General features: G+C 41.9%; 1 protein-coding gene across 2 annotated transcripts in view; it reads right to left on the bottom strand.

The window, feature by feature from the left end:
• The window catches only part of stx8 (syntaxin 8), a 52,205-nt gene extending 35,094 nt beyond the window's left edge, over positions 1-17,111 (bottom strand). Inside the window, exons 1-6 of one of the 2 annotated variants that reach the window (XM_079265211.1) lie at positions 17,013-17,111; positions 15,736-15,835; positions 15,554-15,648; positions 15,213-15,323; positions 11,002-11,135; positions 9,435-9,527 (exon numbers count right to left, since the gene is read on the bottom strand). In XM_079265211.1, the coding sequence (XP_079121337.1) occupies positions 9,435-9,527; positions 11,002-11,135; positions 15,213-15,323; positions 15,554-15,648; positions 15,736-15,835; positions 17,013-17,029 (550 nt within the window). In that variant the 5' untranslated portion in view covers positions 17,030-17,111. The remainder of the gene's footprint in view (positions 1-9,434; positions 9,528-11,001; positions 11,136-15,212; positions 15,324-15,553; positions 15,649-15,735; positions 15,836-17,012) is intronic. The other variant, XM_079265212.1, reaches the window with a different exon arrangement.
• Between the last annotated feature and the right edge of the window lie 739 nt (positions 17,112-17,850).

The following is a 17,850-nucleotide window of genomic DNA, read 5'->3' as shown; positions in this document are numbered from 1 at the left end:
GCAGAGCGAATCAAATGTATCATTAATCAATCAACAACGCAGCGCAGTGCCATCATTAGCATCCTTTATTTGCAAACAGAGGTTTGTTTGCAGGACTTCCAGCTGACGACACTGTACTGTAGCTGGAAGTGTCTCTTCCTTACCCCCACTGCGGTTTATTTAGGAGTCATTAGCGCTACTTTTACCATCCAAGGGCTTTAGATGTTAAAGCCAATTCAAAATGTCTGCATTTGTTTGCCCATAAAGCCATTTTAACCTGTCAGACCAGAACTTCCCCAGATGTTTGTCAGCTAAGTGACTGAGCACCACCAGATCCAACCTTCCATTCATAAAACCAACACGCCAAAGTCAAATGAGAAGGAAGACACGCTTTTTTGAGGAGTTTTTACAGAATCTCTGCGACACCTGTACAACGTACCCCAGACTGGTTTGCATGCCTGCTTATTGGAAGCGAACACTGCAGTCTGATTTATGGAAACCATACATCTGGTCTTTAAGAGGAAAGGCCAATGTAGGAGCCATGTTTCTTTTAAAGTTCCCCATCCACCAGGGGGTGGTATCACGTATCGGGTCGGTTACTTAAGGGTCATGATTTTAGCTGCACGGGTGTTGTTAATGAGGGAAGCAAACAGTTTTTCCACTGTACGTTCAGCGGACTCGTGTTTTTTGACACCGTTGCGTGATTCTGTTATGCTTTTTGATCTAAAAACCAATGAACAACAGAAAGATCTCACGACAACAAAGAGGAGTGATCACTGCTGAGGAAGTACATGTAGTAAGCTAATTAAGCCATTGACAACTGGTAGCGTTAAACGCAACAGCCATGTTTCTCTTGTGTCCAGCAGAGATTTGGATAAGAGTTTGATGACAAGCTCTGTCCATGTGTGTCAGGTGTGTAGCAGCAGGGAAACACTTGCAGGACCGTAGCTCTCGAGGACTGGAGTTGGCCACCACCAGAAAAGCCGATTTAAGCTGAATATATAAGCAGCTACATTTACTTTACATAAGATGCACAAGTGTGAAAGAAGACTTTTTACAGCAGACAGTTCATGTCATGGCTTCAGTATTTCACCAGCAGTCATATTCAATTCAGGAAAAACAACACGTAGAGCTGACAAATGAGACTGCTTCCAACTTCTGCTTCAAAAGGAGGCTAGACACTGTCTGTTGTCTGACATGGATCGACGTCACTGATCCAGGCCACAAAATGAGGATTATCAACACTAATAAAGTCTAATAAAGGTTGATCTTTCTTGCTGCTAATCTGCTAATATTGGGCAAGAAATACAGAAAAAAGGAAAACGATGATGATATATTTCACTAAATTGTTTTTGTTGTTTTGCTTTGATTCAGAAGTGAAGTGGAAATTCTGCTGTTCGCAATTAGATAATTTTGTACCACAAAAGCAAGAAGTGAAATTTGGATAATTGCTCTGCTTACTCATTTCTACATTTCAGTCCAATCCGATCCAGTCAGGACTGAGAGAGAAGGAACTGAGGGCTTTGGGTTCATTTTTTAACCTCTCTCAAAAAAAGAAAAGGGTCATCTTCCTTGCTGACCTCATCCAGAATCATTTCCCAAAAAGGAAATGACTGCAACCTTCACTGCACTTCGGTCATGAGCTGGACTCGAGCAGCCCAACTACAAAGAGCTTAATCTATTTATAGGAAAACACTGCTACAGTACAGTGATTGGGGGGGCTCGGCAAGACAGAAAGACAGTCGGACGCCAAGGTTACGCACCAACTGTCAAGATCAACAGTGAGATTTCCCATTTTCCTCCCTCATAACTACAATCCGTTCCTCTTACGTGTCAGAAAACGCAAAACCTTTCTGTTATGTTTGAAAGTGTTGATTTAGATATTTTAACACAAGTATGAAATGCAGACCTATGATGCAACATGAGGTAACAATCCAAGCCACATCCAACAAGTTGAAAGGAGTTAACAGCTGAGTATTTCTTATTTGTAAATGGCAGAAAAGCCAAAAGTCCTCATCTGAAGACAAACAGCACCATAACGAGGGACAGGGACAGAGCAGGGGGGGAAGGCTGAAGCTTTCCAAGACGTACAGGAAATGTGAATGATCCTCTTTAAAGACGAACCGCGTGGAAACTTTAAGAAAAGCACACTTTCAGTTAAAAATCACCATTTTTTGGCTTTATAACTGAGCAAATATCACTTTAGTAAAAAATGACAGAATTGATGTTTAAGGGCAGGAGTCTACAACCCAGTGGCTCTTTGGACCTTCCACAATGGATCTTGAAGAACCAACTATATTGGTGTGGTTGGTCCATAAAACTCAGTAGATTGGCGGTCCAGCTAACACGGGACAGCCCGGTTCATTTCCTATTCCTCGTTTACATGACTTCTCTTCTTTTTGACTGGAAGTCAAACACGCAACAACTCTAAGACTTTATTCTTTTCCTGGTAAAGACGATTTTCTACAGAGATTTTCATGGACATCCAAGCTTTTCGACCTTCTTAGGTAGTCACGAGCAAGACTGAATAAATTACAAAAATGGTCGAATTTTTCTTTTTTTTTATGGAATAATTATCCTAAATTACCACAACATGACACTAAAGTACATAGTTTTTACATCTATTTTTCTTGTCGTTAGGTTGGAAACTATCAGCTTTGTTTGTTTGACATCATTTTCCACAAATATGTAAATCTCAGAGGAAAAAATGGATCTATTCCTTTTTTTGACAAAAGTTTTATGTCTTTCTTTAGTTTAAAACCTTGAAAATAGAAATAAAATTCTTGTTCTTCACAAGTAAAAGTACGTCTCTAATTGTAGATATTTAACAAAACGTATAAGTTGAACTTAAAGCAGTAAACAAGTTTTATTTAGCTGGGCTGAGGGCAAAAACGGCTCTTTGGACTGTTAAAGTTGCAGCTCATTGTTTTGGGGCAACTTGTTGGAGGTGTGCAGTTCAGGTAAAAACATGGCAATGATATGTAAGAAACTTAGCATGAAGCATTCATCGTTGTCTTCCTCCATTGTTTTGCCATCCCTGTGCAGAGGTTTCATCACTGGCAGCTGTTTTAAATTCTCTTTATAAATAGACTGGAACTGGCAGCCCAGTGATGATCATCTGTGTGATTGGCTCGTTTCTACTTTCTCTTTAAAATAAAATATGACCTGAAGGAAAAACATTTTTTTAAGACTTGGAAAAAATTAAGCCAAGAAGTAAATCCAGGAAAAATGTGAATATTGTGAAGACTATAAATAAGCCCATTTTAGAGCAATAAATCCTTTTTTTTTTTTTTACCTGGATTTTAAAACATTTTTAAACAAACTTAAATGAATAAGTTCAGGCTGCTGGTGGTGTGAAGGCGTGAAGAATATTTTCTTTGCAATCTTAGTACCAGAATGACCTGGTTTAACCTTCACAGCCTACCTGAGTATTGCTGCTGACCTTGTCCATTAATTATTGAGCACAGTGTAGTATCTTCTGATGGAAACTTCCAGCAGGATGATGCATCATGTCACAAAGCTCACATCATCTCCACCATGACGATGAGTTCACTGTCCTCCAACGGCCTCCACAGTCACCAGATCTACATCCAACAGAGCAGCTTTGGTATGTGGTGGAACGGGAGATTCTCATCATGATGAGGTGGAACGGGAGATTCTCATGGTGATGAGGTGGAACGGGAGATTCTCATCATGATGAGGTGGAACGGGAGATTCTCATCATGATGAGGTGGAACGGGAGATTCTCATCATGATGAGGTGGAACAGGAGATTCTCATGGTGATGAGGTGGAACGGGAGATTCTCATCATGATGAGGTGGAACGGGGGATTCTCATGGTGATGAGGTGGAACGGGAGATTCTCATCATGATGAGGTGGAACCGGAGATTCTCATGGTGATGAGGTGGAACCGGAGATTCTCATGGTGATGAGGTGGAACGGGAGATTCTCATGGTGATGAGGTGGAACGGGAGATTCTCATCATGATGAGGTGGAACGGGAGATTCTCATCACGATGAGGTGGAACGGGAGATTCTCATGGTGATGAGGTGGAACGGGAGATTCTCATCATGATGAGGTGGAACGGGGGATTCTCATGGTGATGAGGTGGAACGGGAGATTCTCATCATGATGAGGTGGAACGGGGGATTCTCATCATGATGAGGTGGAATGGGACATTCTCATGGTGATGAGGTGGAACGGGAGATTCTCATGGTGATGAGGTGGAACGGGAGATTCTCATCATGATGAGGTGGAATGGGAGATTCTCATCATGATGAGGTGGAACGGGAGATTCTCATCATGATGAGGTGGTACGGGAGATTCTCATCATGATGAGGTGGAACGGGAGATTCTCATCATGATGAGGTGGAACGGGAGATTCTCATGGTGATGAGGTGGAACGGGAGATTCTCATCATGATGAGGTGGAACGGGGGATTCTCATCATGATGAGGTGGAATGGGAGATTCTCATCATGATGAGGTGGAACGGGAGATTCTCATCATGATGAGGTGGAACGGGAGATTCTCATGGTGATGAGGTGGAACGGGAGATTCTCATCATGATGAGGTGGAACGGGAGATTCTCATGGTGATGAGGTGGAACGGGAGATTCTCATGGTGATGAGGTGGAACGGGAGATTCTCATCATGATGAGGTGGAACGGGAGATTCTCATCATGATGAGGTGGAACGGGAGATTCTCATGGTGATGAGGTGGAACGGGAGATTCTCATGGTGATGAGGTGGAACGGGAGATTCTCATGGTGATGAGGTGGAACGGGAGATTCTCATGGTGATGAGGTGGAACGGGAGATTCTCATGGTGATGAGGTGGAACGGGAGATTCCCATGGTGATGAGGTGGAACGGGAGATTCTCATGGTGATGAGGTGGAACGGGAGATTCTCATCATGATGAGGTGGAACGGGAGATTCTCATCACGATGAGGTGGAACGGGAGATTCTCATGGTGATGAGGTGGAACGGGAGATTCTCATGGTGATGAGGTGGAACGGGAGATTCTCATCGTGATGAGGTGGAACGGGGGATTCTCATGGTGATGAGGTGGAACGGGAGATTCTCATCATGATGAGGTGGAACGGGAGATTCTCATGGAGATGAGGTGGAACGGGAGATTCTCATCACGATGAGGTGGAACGGGAGATTCTCATGGTGATGAGGTGGAACGGGAGATTCTCATCATGATGAGGTGGAACGGGGGATTCTCATGGTGATGAGGTGGAACGGGAGATTCTCATCATGATGAGGTGGAACGGGGGATTCTCATCATGATGAGGTGGAATGGGACATTCTCATGGTGATGAGGTGGAACGGGAGATTCTCATGGTGATGAGGTGGAACGGGAGATTCTCATCATGATGAGGTGGAATGGGAGATTCTCATCATGATGAGGTGGAACGGGAGATTCTCATCATGATGAGGTGGTACGGGAGATTCTCATCATGATGAGGTGGAACGGGAGATTCTCATCATGATGAGGTGGAACGGGAGATTCTCATGGTGATGAGGTGGAACGGGACATTCTCATCATGATGAGGTGGAACGGGGGATTCTCATCATGATGAGGTGGAATGGGAGATTCTCATCATGATGAGGTGGAACGGGAGATTCTCATGGTGATGAGGTGGAACGGGAGATTCTCATGGTGATGAGGTGGAACGGGAGATTCTCATCATGATGAGGTGGAACGGGAGATTCTCATGGTGATGAGGTGGAACGGGAGATTCTCATGGTGATGAGGTGGAACGGGAGATTCTCATCATGATGAGGTGGAACGGGAGATTCTCATCATGATGAGGTGGAACGGGAGATTCTCATGGTGATGAGGTGGAACGGGAGATTCTCATGGTGATGAGGTGGAACGGGAGATTCTCATCATGATGAGGTGGAACGGGAGATTCTCATGGTGATGAGGTGGAACGGGAGATTCTCATGGTGATGAGGTGGAACGGGAGATTCTCATCATGATGAGGTGGAACGGGAGATTCTCATCATGATGAGGTGGAACGGGAGATTCTCATGGTGATGAGGTGGAACGGGAGATTCTCATGGTGATGAGGTGGAACGGGAGATTCTCATGGTGATGAGGTGGAACGGGAGATTCTCATGGTGATGAGGTGGAACGGGAGATTCTCATGGTGATGAGGTGGAACGGGAGATTCCCATGGTGATGAGGTGGAACGGGAGATTCTCATGGTGATGAGGTGGAACGGGAGATTCTCATCATGATGAGGTGGAACGGGAGATTCTCATCACGATGAGGTGGAACGGGAGATTCTCATGGTGATGAGGTGGAACGGGAGATTCTCATGGTGATGAGGTGGAACGGGAGATTCTCATCGTGATGAGGTGGAACGGGGGATTCTCATGGTGATGAGGTGGAACGGGAGATTCTCATCATGATGAGGTGGAACGGGGGATTCTCATCATGATGAGGTGGAATGGGAGATTCTCATGGTGATGAGGTGGAACGGGAGATTCTCATGGTGATGAGGTGGAACGGGAGATTCTCATCATGATGAGGTGGAACGGGAGATTCTCATCATGATGAGGTGGAACGGGAGATTCTCATCATGATGAGGTGGTACGGGAGATTCCCATCATGATGAGGTGGAACGGGAGATTCTCATCATGATGAGGTGGAACGGGAGATTCTCATGGTGATGAGGTGGAACGGGAGATTCTCATGGTGATGAGGTGGAACGGGAGATTCTCATGGTGATGAGGTGGAACGGGAGATTCTCATCATGATGAGGTGGAACGGGAGATTCTCATCATGATGAGGTGGAACGGGAGATTTTCATGGTGATGAGGTGGAACGGGAGATTCTCATCATGATGAGGTGGAACGGGAGATTCTCATGGTGATGAGGTGGAACGGGAGATTCTCATCATGATGAGGTGGAACGGGAGATTCTCATGGTGATGAGGTGGAACAGGAGATTCTCATCATGATGAGGTGGAACGGGAGATTCTCATCATGATGAGGTGGTACGGACAGATTCTCATCATGATGAGGTGGAACGGGAGATTCTCATGGTGATGAGGTGGAACGGGAGATTCTCATCATGATGAGGTGGAACGGGAGATTCTCATCATGATGAGATGGAACGGGAGATTTTCATGGTGATGAGGTGGAACAGGAGATTCTCATCATGATGAGGTGGAACGGGAGATTCTCATGGTGATGAGGTGGAACGGGAGATTCTCATCATGATGAGGTGGTACGGACAGATTCTCATCATGATGAGGTGTAATGGGAGATTCTCATGGTGATGTGGTGGAACAGGAGATTCTCATCATGATGAGGTGGTACGGACAGATTCTCATCATGATGAGGTGTAATGGGAGATTCTCATGGTGATGTGGTGGAACAGGAGATTCTCATCATGATGAGGTGGTACGGACAGATTCTCATCATGATGAGGTGGAACGGGAGATTTTCATGGTGATGAGGTGGAACGGGAGATTCTCATCATGATGAGGTGGAACGGGAGATTCTCATCATGATGAGGTGGAACGGGAGATTTTCATGGTGATGAGGTGGAACGGGAGATTCTCATGGTGATGAGGTGGAACAGGAGATTCTCATCATGATGAGGTGGAACGGGAGATTCTCATCATGATGAGGTGGAACGGGAGATTCTCATGGTGATGAGGTGGAACAGGAGATTCTCATGGTGATGAGGTGGAACAGGAGATTCTCATCATGATGAGGTGGTACGGACAGATTCTCATCATGATGAGGTGTAATGGGAGATTCTCATGGTGATGTGGTGGAATGGGAGATTCTCATCATGATGAGGTGTAATGGGAGATTCTCATGGTGATGTGGTGGAACAGGAGATTCTCATCATGATGAGGTGGTACGGACAGATTCTCATCATGATGAGGTGTAATGGGAGATTCTCATGGTGATGTGGTGGAACAGGAGATTCTCAACATGATGAGGTGTAATGGGAGATTCTCATGGTGATGTGGTGGAACGGGAGATTCTCATCATGATGAGGTGGTATGGACAGATTCTCATCGTGGATCTGTAGCAACTGTGTGATGGTTCATGTCAATATGAAGCCAAAGTTTTGAGAAATGTGTCCAACACCTTGCTGAATGAATGACAACAAGAATTCAAGCAGTGAATTCAGAGGTCCATCCCAGTACTAGCAAGTTGGACCTAACAAAGGTCCTCCCGTATGTGTCCAATCAGGTAAAGGAAATGCATGTTGTTCAAATGACTTTACATCCCATAAAATTGACTTATCTAAATGTTTTCCATGACAACAAACAGAGGGGATTCTACGTTTCTGCCATTATGACGGGGAATACAGAAGGTCGAAGCGAAAAGGTTGTAAAATAAAACATAGCAACCAAAATACCAACAAAGCAAATTCAAACATGAAGATGCAGCAAAGCGGTGACTAAGAATCAACCTGGTGTAAATATGAACCAAAAGCTTTTGTGAATTGTGAATAGAGGATTGTTTGAAACTATTTTCCCCGCCGTTTCCAACCGACATCAACTAAACACATACGTTTTTTTTCCAACATGAGGGAAGGTCTTACATTAACTCTGGACATGTTATGTACAAACGCTCAGATGGGATATTACAGGATGGTGCAACGTCTTTCACTCCTGGCTGATAGGTGGTCGTTAAAGCAGAAACAGACAGTAAGACATGACTCAAGACAAACAGCTGGAGAGACGTCTGAGGAATATCTCTGACATTAGATTCAACTAGGAGAAATATTAAGTTTACTCCTTTCTGCTTCTGTGTGTGAGATGAAGCGTGGTACTCATGGTGTCACTCATCCTCAGCTGAATCAGTAGGAGTCATACTGTCAGCACTCTTCCTTTAATGACATGCAGCTACGGTAACGCCGCTGCTGGAGACTAACGCACGATCTGGGCTCAGAGGTAGCAGTGAGGTAGCGTATGTCATCTCAGTAAGGCAACACTGCCAGGTCTGGGCCGATCCACCGCAGAAGCCTTCCGGGAGCGATGCATTAAAGTATCTAATAGTTCACTGGTTGATAAATGATCATCTTCAAGTCTTTTGTCTAAAAGCAGCTGTAGGCAACACACTCCGTTGTGGGTGGCACATTGTGCTTGTGATGGAAGCTATTTAGGGATGAAGCAGCGCCGTTATGCCAGGAATAACTCGAAAGCACCATTAGCTCTGAGCAGATCCAATTCCAGGGCAACAAACTCATTTGTTTTTCTGGAGTTTTGAAAGTGAGGTCACGTTTCTCTGTGGGGGTTTATGACACGGTCCTGATCCGACTGTTAGGTCAGTCTCGGGTGTGTGTCGATGTGTGCTTGGTAGGAGGGTGGACCGCAGAACACAGTATGTGGATTGTTTTCACACTGCCGCATGGGATGTTTCTGGACTTTGTTGTGTCAAATGTGTGCAGATGCTGCAGCACATTAAACGTTTACCGTTCTGTTCATCCAGCTCGTTGCCAATCTCCTGGCCCATTATCTTCTGTCGGCTGATGACGGCTGCTAGCGCATCCAGGCCTGCATCCTGGGCTGAAAAGAAGGCGGGAAGAACATGAAATGACAGAGACAAAAATCAAAGAGGTTTAAGGGGGAAAAAAAAGAGAAAAACAAAGCAGCTACTTGAGGTTTCAAAGTCTGACATACTGCCAACCAAGTTCACCACAAGTCTCACTCTGCTCCACCAGGAATCCCACAGAGTGGCTGAACAGGATACTCTCATCCCAAACTGACTAATAGTGAAGCCACAACGGAGACACATTGCAGTGTGTAAATGTCATTTATAAGTCTTGAAAAGGAAATTAAGAATAATCCACACGTACGTTCTCATCAGACAAAGTCGACAATTCACTCTACAGGAGGCTTCTTCTAAATGTAGGGAAATAATGTAAATGTCTGGATAATTAGCATTGTTAGAATATGTATTATTTCATGTACACTCTGGAAACATGTTTTATGAAGTATTCTTAACTAAACCTATTAACTGTTCTATTTTCTGTTCTTTTAATTTTTCTGCATGTTTGAGAACAACAGATAGAAATTAGCTTTAATGTTAACGTTTTAATTTTTCTGTAACATTCATTAACATACAGTGTCCCTAATCTAAAAATTAAAATAAAATAAAAAAAATCACATTTGAAAATGAATTAAAAAAATGAAAATAAAAACAAAAAAAGAAAAAATAAATTAAATCACAGCTTTTGATTGAATTGAATTGAATTATCGAGCCAAATAACACTTTTATTCATATATTAACCATCCAGGTTATAACTTAAATCCTGAACATGCCGCGCTGCATTTTAACTGACTCAACATATGAAGGAAAACTGTGTCTAAATGCCCTGAATGGTTTTTTTTTTGCAGATTTTGGACTGGAAAAACAAACACAATCACATTGATAAAACCATTTTTTTTTCATCACTTTTCTGAAGTGATGACGTTGTCAACTGAGGCCCATGCTGCCGGGGAAACTCCAATGAAGCACTGAGCACCTCCCTTCGCTCCCGTGTACCAACATGTCATTATTGCAGCTGTTATGAGCAGCTGTCACAGAGGAGGTGCGCTGGGATCGTTCTTTGTGCGATTATGAGCTTCCTTTTCCACCACAGGTGTTTCGCTCACCTGACTGTTTATTCCTAAAGAGAACTGCTGTATGTTGGACAGGTGTGGAAATATAAACGTCATTGCATTTTGTAGTTCTGGTGTTTCTGTGTGTTTTTCTGTCCTGCCCTCTGAACGCCACCTTGCTGAAGAAGCATTTTTGTCTCGCCTGCCGTCCTGTGACCAAAGACTTGATAGGACCTGCTGGTTTCCTCGACTAGGCTACCTGCACGTGCAAAATACTGGGCTGAACTAGAAAAAAAGGAATGACAGAACTGCATTTAAATGCATCTTATTGGACTTTAATCAAACCTTTTTGCTGTAAAATGGAACTGACACTACATAAATTAATTGTGATGAACTGAAAACAAACATTCATTTACGTAACACCAGTGTGTATAATTACCGTCGATAATTCTTTGTTGCTGCTGTTTAATCTCCCCAAAGGTGAGCCCCCTGGTCTCCTCTGATTCGTTGATCAGCCAAGGGTTAACTGCACCACTTCCACTGGCTGCTGCCCCTCCAGCCATCAGTGACGACCTGTGGTTCATAATTATAAATGTTACATATTTATAATCGGGGTGAGAAAATTGAATTGAAAAATCAGAAAATTTTTTTTTTACAATTTTAAAATAGATTTTTTTTGTTAATTTTTTTTTTTTTTTTTTAATAAATAAAATTAATGCATTATAAAAATTTCTGTCATTTTTATTGTTTTTATTGATCTTTTTACGTGTCTTCTTGGGCATTATAGCAGCAGAATGATGCTCTGGCTACTATGTTGTTTTTTTCTCACTGAAATGAAGAAAAATGATGAGCAAAAAAAAAGTTTTTTACTTTTTTTTTTTTTTTAATCAACAAAAATCAGCAATATTGAAGAACCGTGAGAATCGCAATTTAAATCGAATCGGCACCCAAAAAAATCGGAATTGAATCGAATCGGGACAAAATCATATCGTCACAGGCCTAATTTATAATGCTTACATTTGGCTGCTTATAAGCAGAGACTAAGCAGCAACTAAAACACACACACACTGTGGAAACGTGCTTGTTTGGTCTGTTTAAGGACATCACCATTAGATCATGTTTCAGATGACGGCAATCTATTTTTCTTCACTTCACTTCTAAGACTCTCTGAGTGGACGTGTGGAGCAGTTTTATTTTGTTTACTTAATAAGTATCTGTAGCAAATGACAGTGAAGTAAACATGGTTTATGAAAGCAAAGAAAGCAGGTAAGGTGAAATTAACCTCCTTGTACTGACAGCACAGTCTGTCCAATAGCAGTACGTATAAACCAGTCCAGATCTCCTTCCCTGCAACCTTTAGATGCATCATTTTTCCAACACACCTGAGTCAAGGCGGCTGAAAGCCCTTATTTGCATGTCATTAAGGCCTGGAAACGACACGTTCAGGTGAGTCGGAGAAGGTTTCTTCTCGTAGAAGAGAAGTACTGCATGATTGGTCGGGCATTGGAGGTGGGCGTGGTTAACACGTAATAGCATGAAGTGAAAAGTTGTCGCTTCTGCAGGCTGAACGGACAGTTTTAATGACCAGCCGATGGAGGTGGTCAGGAAGTATGAAAATGTATCCAGCAACATGGATTTTACATCACCTGCACCCATTTACAGACAGAAAACACCCGGCTCAGCTTGTGTCAGTGACACGATCAATACACCTGCTTGGACTGGAGCATGATGTACAACTGCTGGACCAGCAGGGCAGTCGCTGCTGACAAAAACAGACATCAGATGGCTTTCTGTTTCATTGTTCTAGCATCTTAAAACTGGGTTCTTGTTTCAGACATGGCTTTCTTGTGGCGACAAGCTCAGCGTTTCTGGTTTTAATCACGCCTGCTGAGGACGGTTAAAGTGTCCTGAACCACATCAAAGCTTAAGTATCGTAGATTTTATGAAGTAAGTTACACATATGTGCTGTTTGAATAATTTGAATAAATCCAGGCATGCTGAGGTGGATACCATGAGGAACAGCAGGTGAGAAGAGTCCTCCAGTATAATCTCTCTAGCATGTATGATTGTTGTGAAGCTGCAGACCAAACCTGCACTTCCTCCTCGCTCGCCCTCATTGTGTGAAGATCCAATTAAGCAGTCAGTGGGGAGCTCCGAGAATCAGTCAGGCACATCTCTGAGCAGCCACAAAGCTGTCACCACTGATGCCTGAGCATCCAGGGCCTGACTGAGTGACTCGGACAGGCGAGATTTAACTAATTACAACAATTTCCTATGCAATCAGATACGAAAGGAAAGGTTACAGAGTAATGGAGTAAAGGTTGGTGCAAGGGGCAAGAGGGTGAACTAAGCCCTCCGATGTAGGCGCCACAGCTTTCTTTTGCACTGTCTGAAATGGAGATGCTGAGAATTCATTGTTTTCAGGATAAATGAAAGTCCCCTCAGCAACCTTCATGCCACCCCTTCCACCCAAAGTTCTAACCAGAAAAAAGAAAGAAAAAGAAAAAGTGGCTTAGATCATCCAAGCATGGCCAATCCGTCCCCTCCCACATTCTGTCCTCCACGGACCACACAGCAGGAACGGGTCCAACGCCTACCCTCAAGTCCAAATTAGCCACCACGTATCGCTGTTAAACACAGGTCTCACTGAGCAAACTAAAAACCGCACGGCCACATGATTCCCGTATGCCAAGCTAATTTATTAGCGACTGTCGCTTGAGATTTTTTTTCTTCTTTTTACGGCGACTTTTATGCGATTGGGTGTGTGGTCTGTAAAAAAAAAAAAAAAAAAAAAAGAGATGAAAGGCGGTGCAAAGCACCACTAAGTAGATCAATCCCAAAACCAAAGTTAGAGGGGGATATGAGAGAAAGACCCTTGCGTATCAAGCCATCAGGCACATTTAAATCCTTCTTCTGTGGTCTTTTCATTTGATTTCAAATCATATCGATAAACACAACGACATTCTCTGCTGCACATGTTTTCCAGTCCATGCTTGTAGCTTCACCAGCTTAAGGAGGCAAGAAGTAATGACGTGACATCGTTTCCTCTTCCTATAAAAACAAAAATCACCTGTACTGAGGTAGCCTAACAGTAACGTCAACCTAGACCTGGGTGATTAATCGGATTTTAATCGCAGTACGATCTGGGTTTTCATCGATCATAAAAATAAAAGTGTGTGATTATTTTTCTCTCTGCAGTTTCCTCTCCTGCTGTCTTCAGCTGCTAATCGAGCGTCTCTGGCGTTGCAGCGCTGTGCTGTAAACTCCTCCCACAGCCGCTTTGCTTTCATTCAGACACTGTTGCCAACTTGAAGACTTTCTCACTAAATCTGGAGACTTTTTTTGTTAAAAGCGACAAATCTAGCAGCTTTTACTGGAGTTATTAGAGACTTTTCTGGTGTTTAGGCGACTGACTTGAAGGCACATATTGTTCTGCAGTTACTGTAAGGAAGGAGCAGCGGGAGCCTCTCCCGTCCTAAAGCACTCCCAGGCGGCCAGTCTCAGTCGGCTCCGGCTGCAGGTCCATGTAGAATAACTGCAGTAGGTTGTGGAAGTTCACCTAAACATAGTTTATACCATTGTCAGTGACAACTGGCTGCATTATTTTCCTATACATAGTTCGGCCAGTTAAACACTGTAATATCCCTCCGTTAGGGGGCGTTACCATAGCAACGTGTTAACCAGCTGGTTCAGATCAGCCGTCTTTTAACAGGTGAACGAGAGAAACGCGCTGCAGCCTGACAGCGGTTGTTTGGTATAAAACGTACATCCAGGCCAACGTAAAATAGTTCCTATATAAGCGGTAAAAGCGGATTAAACAACTCGGAACCGTCCATTAGACGGTTATAATGTACAACACGGAGTCTAGAACACCACGACGCGCAGCGTTGTTTATAAATACTGGATAATTGTGTTAAATAATCAAGATCTCAATTTCAGTCAAAATAAGCGTGATAATAATTTTGTCATAATCGAGCAGCCCTACAACAACCTGCTACTTTAAATTATCAGACGACAATTTGCTTTGTTTGTCTCAACTACCTCCAGAGTAAATCCTAACTTATTCAAATAAAAATCTCATTTCTTCCAACCTGATTCACCAAGACACACTCAGAAAAGCGTGGCTTTTAAGGAGGTGCCAGATGTGTGATCAACAGCCCAAAGCAAGCGAATCTAATGAAAAAAATTAGCCATGAATCTGTCAAAATGGCGGATGTACAGACTTCCTAAATGATGGCGCGGGGAGAGGTCACAGCACACGGGGTCATACTGGATGTACCAAGACGTCCACAGAAAGTTAGTGACCGGTAACGTCTCATCAAAGCAGAAAACAGAGTCTGCGACCCCTCCGGTCAGGAACATAGACACAGAAACGAGGAGTCATTATTTTTAATTAGGCAGCCGTGGAGGTGAATATCATAAAGATCGTTCAGAAATGACAAAATGAAGGACGACATGTTCTAACCAGAACCCCCCCCCCGCTCCGTAAAGCATCACAAGGTGATGTTTGGTTTGGCTCTACAGACAGACAGAAACTGGGAAAAGAACTGCATCACAGTTTAATCTCAGTCATGTTCTCCTCTTTCTAAACGATGATCTGAAAATGATTCTTATCAGTTAGGATGAACTCATCTACCCAGATGATGATACCTGGTGGGTTCAGGCTCTGTGACATCTCCCTTGAAAGTGGCGTTGAGCTGCTTCTCTCTGGTGAGCAGGTCATCGATGAGATTCTGCCTCCTGTCAGCTTCTGACTGCATTCTGATAAAGCTGTGTTAAGTTTAAAACGTTACTTTAACAGCAGAGGACAAACAGCATTTCTGACACATTTCTTTTAGTTAAGGATGTGTGCTGAGGTTCTTTATCACAAAACTCTACCACCCTCTATGGGAACGGCAGTGTTAATGCAGATGGACACGAGACTGGAGCCCAGGCTGTAATCTCAGTCTCATGACTTGGAAGGCCTGATGCATCGCTAGAGGAGAGGATACATGCGCCGAGAGGAGGAGGTTCGCAACAAGCCCTCTTTGAGCTGGGCAATATTCTGCTTCAGCTTCTGGAGTGACGCCCGTAGTGTCATGTTTAACTGGGATAAAAAAAAAAAAAAAAGAAAGAGCACGTTGTTCAACACAGCGTCAATTTAGTTGTTCAGACACAGACAGTAAAACCTCACCTTCGCAGGGTTCCCCCCTGTTCTCTGCTGCTTGTTCCTTTCATGGATGTTTTCTGCTATTTCCTGTGCCAGTCGACAAGTGGCATCGTAATTCTGTAACCTGTGGATTAAATACATAGGAATGTCAAGTATGTGCTCATATTTATTCATACCCTTTCATTAAAGAAGGAAAAAAACAGCTGCTTGTGAAATAAGCTGAAATTGACTAAAGTAATAATAAATAAAAAATTTTATGAAAATCATTACATTATTTTCTAATTCTGGTTCAATAGAAATATTTTTTTTAAAAAGCAGACAAATAAGATAATTTATTACATATTACATCACTCATACACTAATATTTAGATGAACAATCCTTCAATGTTTCCGCTCCAGTCAGGTGTTTTCTGTTCCTCTCAGTCAGACTTCTGCACCTGTTGACAGGTATTTTGTCCCACTGTTCAACAGAAAAGTGCTCTAATTTGTCCAGGACACATTTATTTGTTTGGGTTTTTCTTTCTTTCTTTCTTCAACCCAATTAAATGAAAAAACAGTGTCTTATATTACTAAATTATATTTTTGCAAAAATTCAAAAAAAATATTGCTCCTTTTTAAGTCTCCGGTTATTTGAGTGACTGTTGTAAATCTTTTAATGAAAAGGAATGAATACATACGAACACAACTGTGTGTGTGTGTGTGTGTGTGTGTGTCCATAGATAGATAGATAGATAAAAACCTTCTACTGATTGATTTTATTTCAATCATGGCAACATCAACTTTGGACAACATTTAAGGTCTCAGGAAAGGATTGAAAAAAGGGAGTTTTTCAGTGGGTGTCAATGAAATCCTCCTGAAATGCTGTGAAGACTGTGGATATTTATTATTATCATGACCAAGCTGATTGCCATCGACGCAGTTACATCATTTACTACATGAAAACCCTGCAAAAACCTAATCAAAAGCTTAAACTCCAATTCATTCCTATTTAATCCAGAGTCCTGGTGTCGTTTTGCATTATTTGGAGCAAATTGTGTACAATAAGTATACATTTCTGAAAAAATTTGCATAACGAGCGTTACAAAATTCATCAAAAGGATAAACACTAAAAAAGCTCATTAGTGTAAACAATAAATCTAATAAAATGAAAAGTGACGCTGTTAAAAGTGCATGTTGATGCTAATCAGGAACTAGCTAACAACTTTAGCTTCCAGCAGCTATCGACGTATTAAAACTACATATTTTGACCTTCATGATACGTCAGTTGCAGTTTGTTCTATCATGCGGAGGTAAAAACCCACCAGGGATCCTGAGACATCGTGATAAAAGTTTTCTATGTGAAGAAACTCCACTTTGGGTTTGAGCCGCTCGGCAATAATCGCCAGCAAACCGTGTCTTGTTTGGGTGTGACGTCACTACGGTACCCGGTGAGGCCCAATAGACGCAAAAGCTGCGTTACTATGGCGACCGAAGGATTACCAACTTTTTTTCTTATTTAGGTTTCAGAAAGATAATTACATTATAGAACATGAATGAATTGTTAGATATATATATATATATATATATATATATATATATATATATATATATATATATATATATATATATATATATAGATATATTATATATATAAATATATAAATATATATATATATATATATATATATATATATAGATATATATATAGATATATTATATATATAAATATATAAATATATATATATATATATATATATATATATATTTATATATCTATAGATATATAGATATATATATATATATATATATATATATATATATATATATATAGAGAGAGAGAGAGAGAGAGAGAGAGAGAGAGAGAGAGAGAGATATTTATAATATAAAATATAAATATTATCGGCACTGTTTAGGCTTATTAACCTAAACAGTGTTTTGTAGTCCAGATTTGGACATCTATGTGTTTAATGTCATTGGAAGGTGCGTCGCTTTGGCATGCATCTCTTAATATTTATTTAGTCTTCACACAATAAGAACTAGATTACTTCAACCTTAAAAAAAAAAAATTCTTCCAAAGAAATAGAACAAACACTGCTTCATCTAGATCATTTTCCTTAAAGTATAAAAAGCAGGAGCTGTGATTAAGAAAATGGATGATAT

This window comes from Telmatherina bonti (genome assembly GCF_933228915.1).
Source record: "Telmatherina bonti genome assembly, chromosome: 3".
Taxonomy (NCBI): domain Eukaryota; kingdom Metazoa; phylum Chordata; class Actinopteri; order Atheriniformes; family Telmatherinidae; genus Telmatherina; species Telmatherina bonti.
The sequence above is the reverse complement of the archived record's forward strand: the minus strand, read 5'-3'. Positions and strand labels throughout refer to the sequence as shown.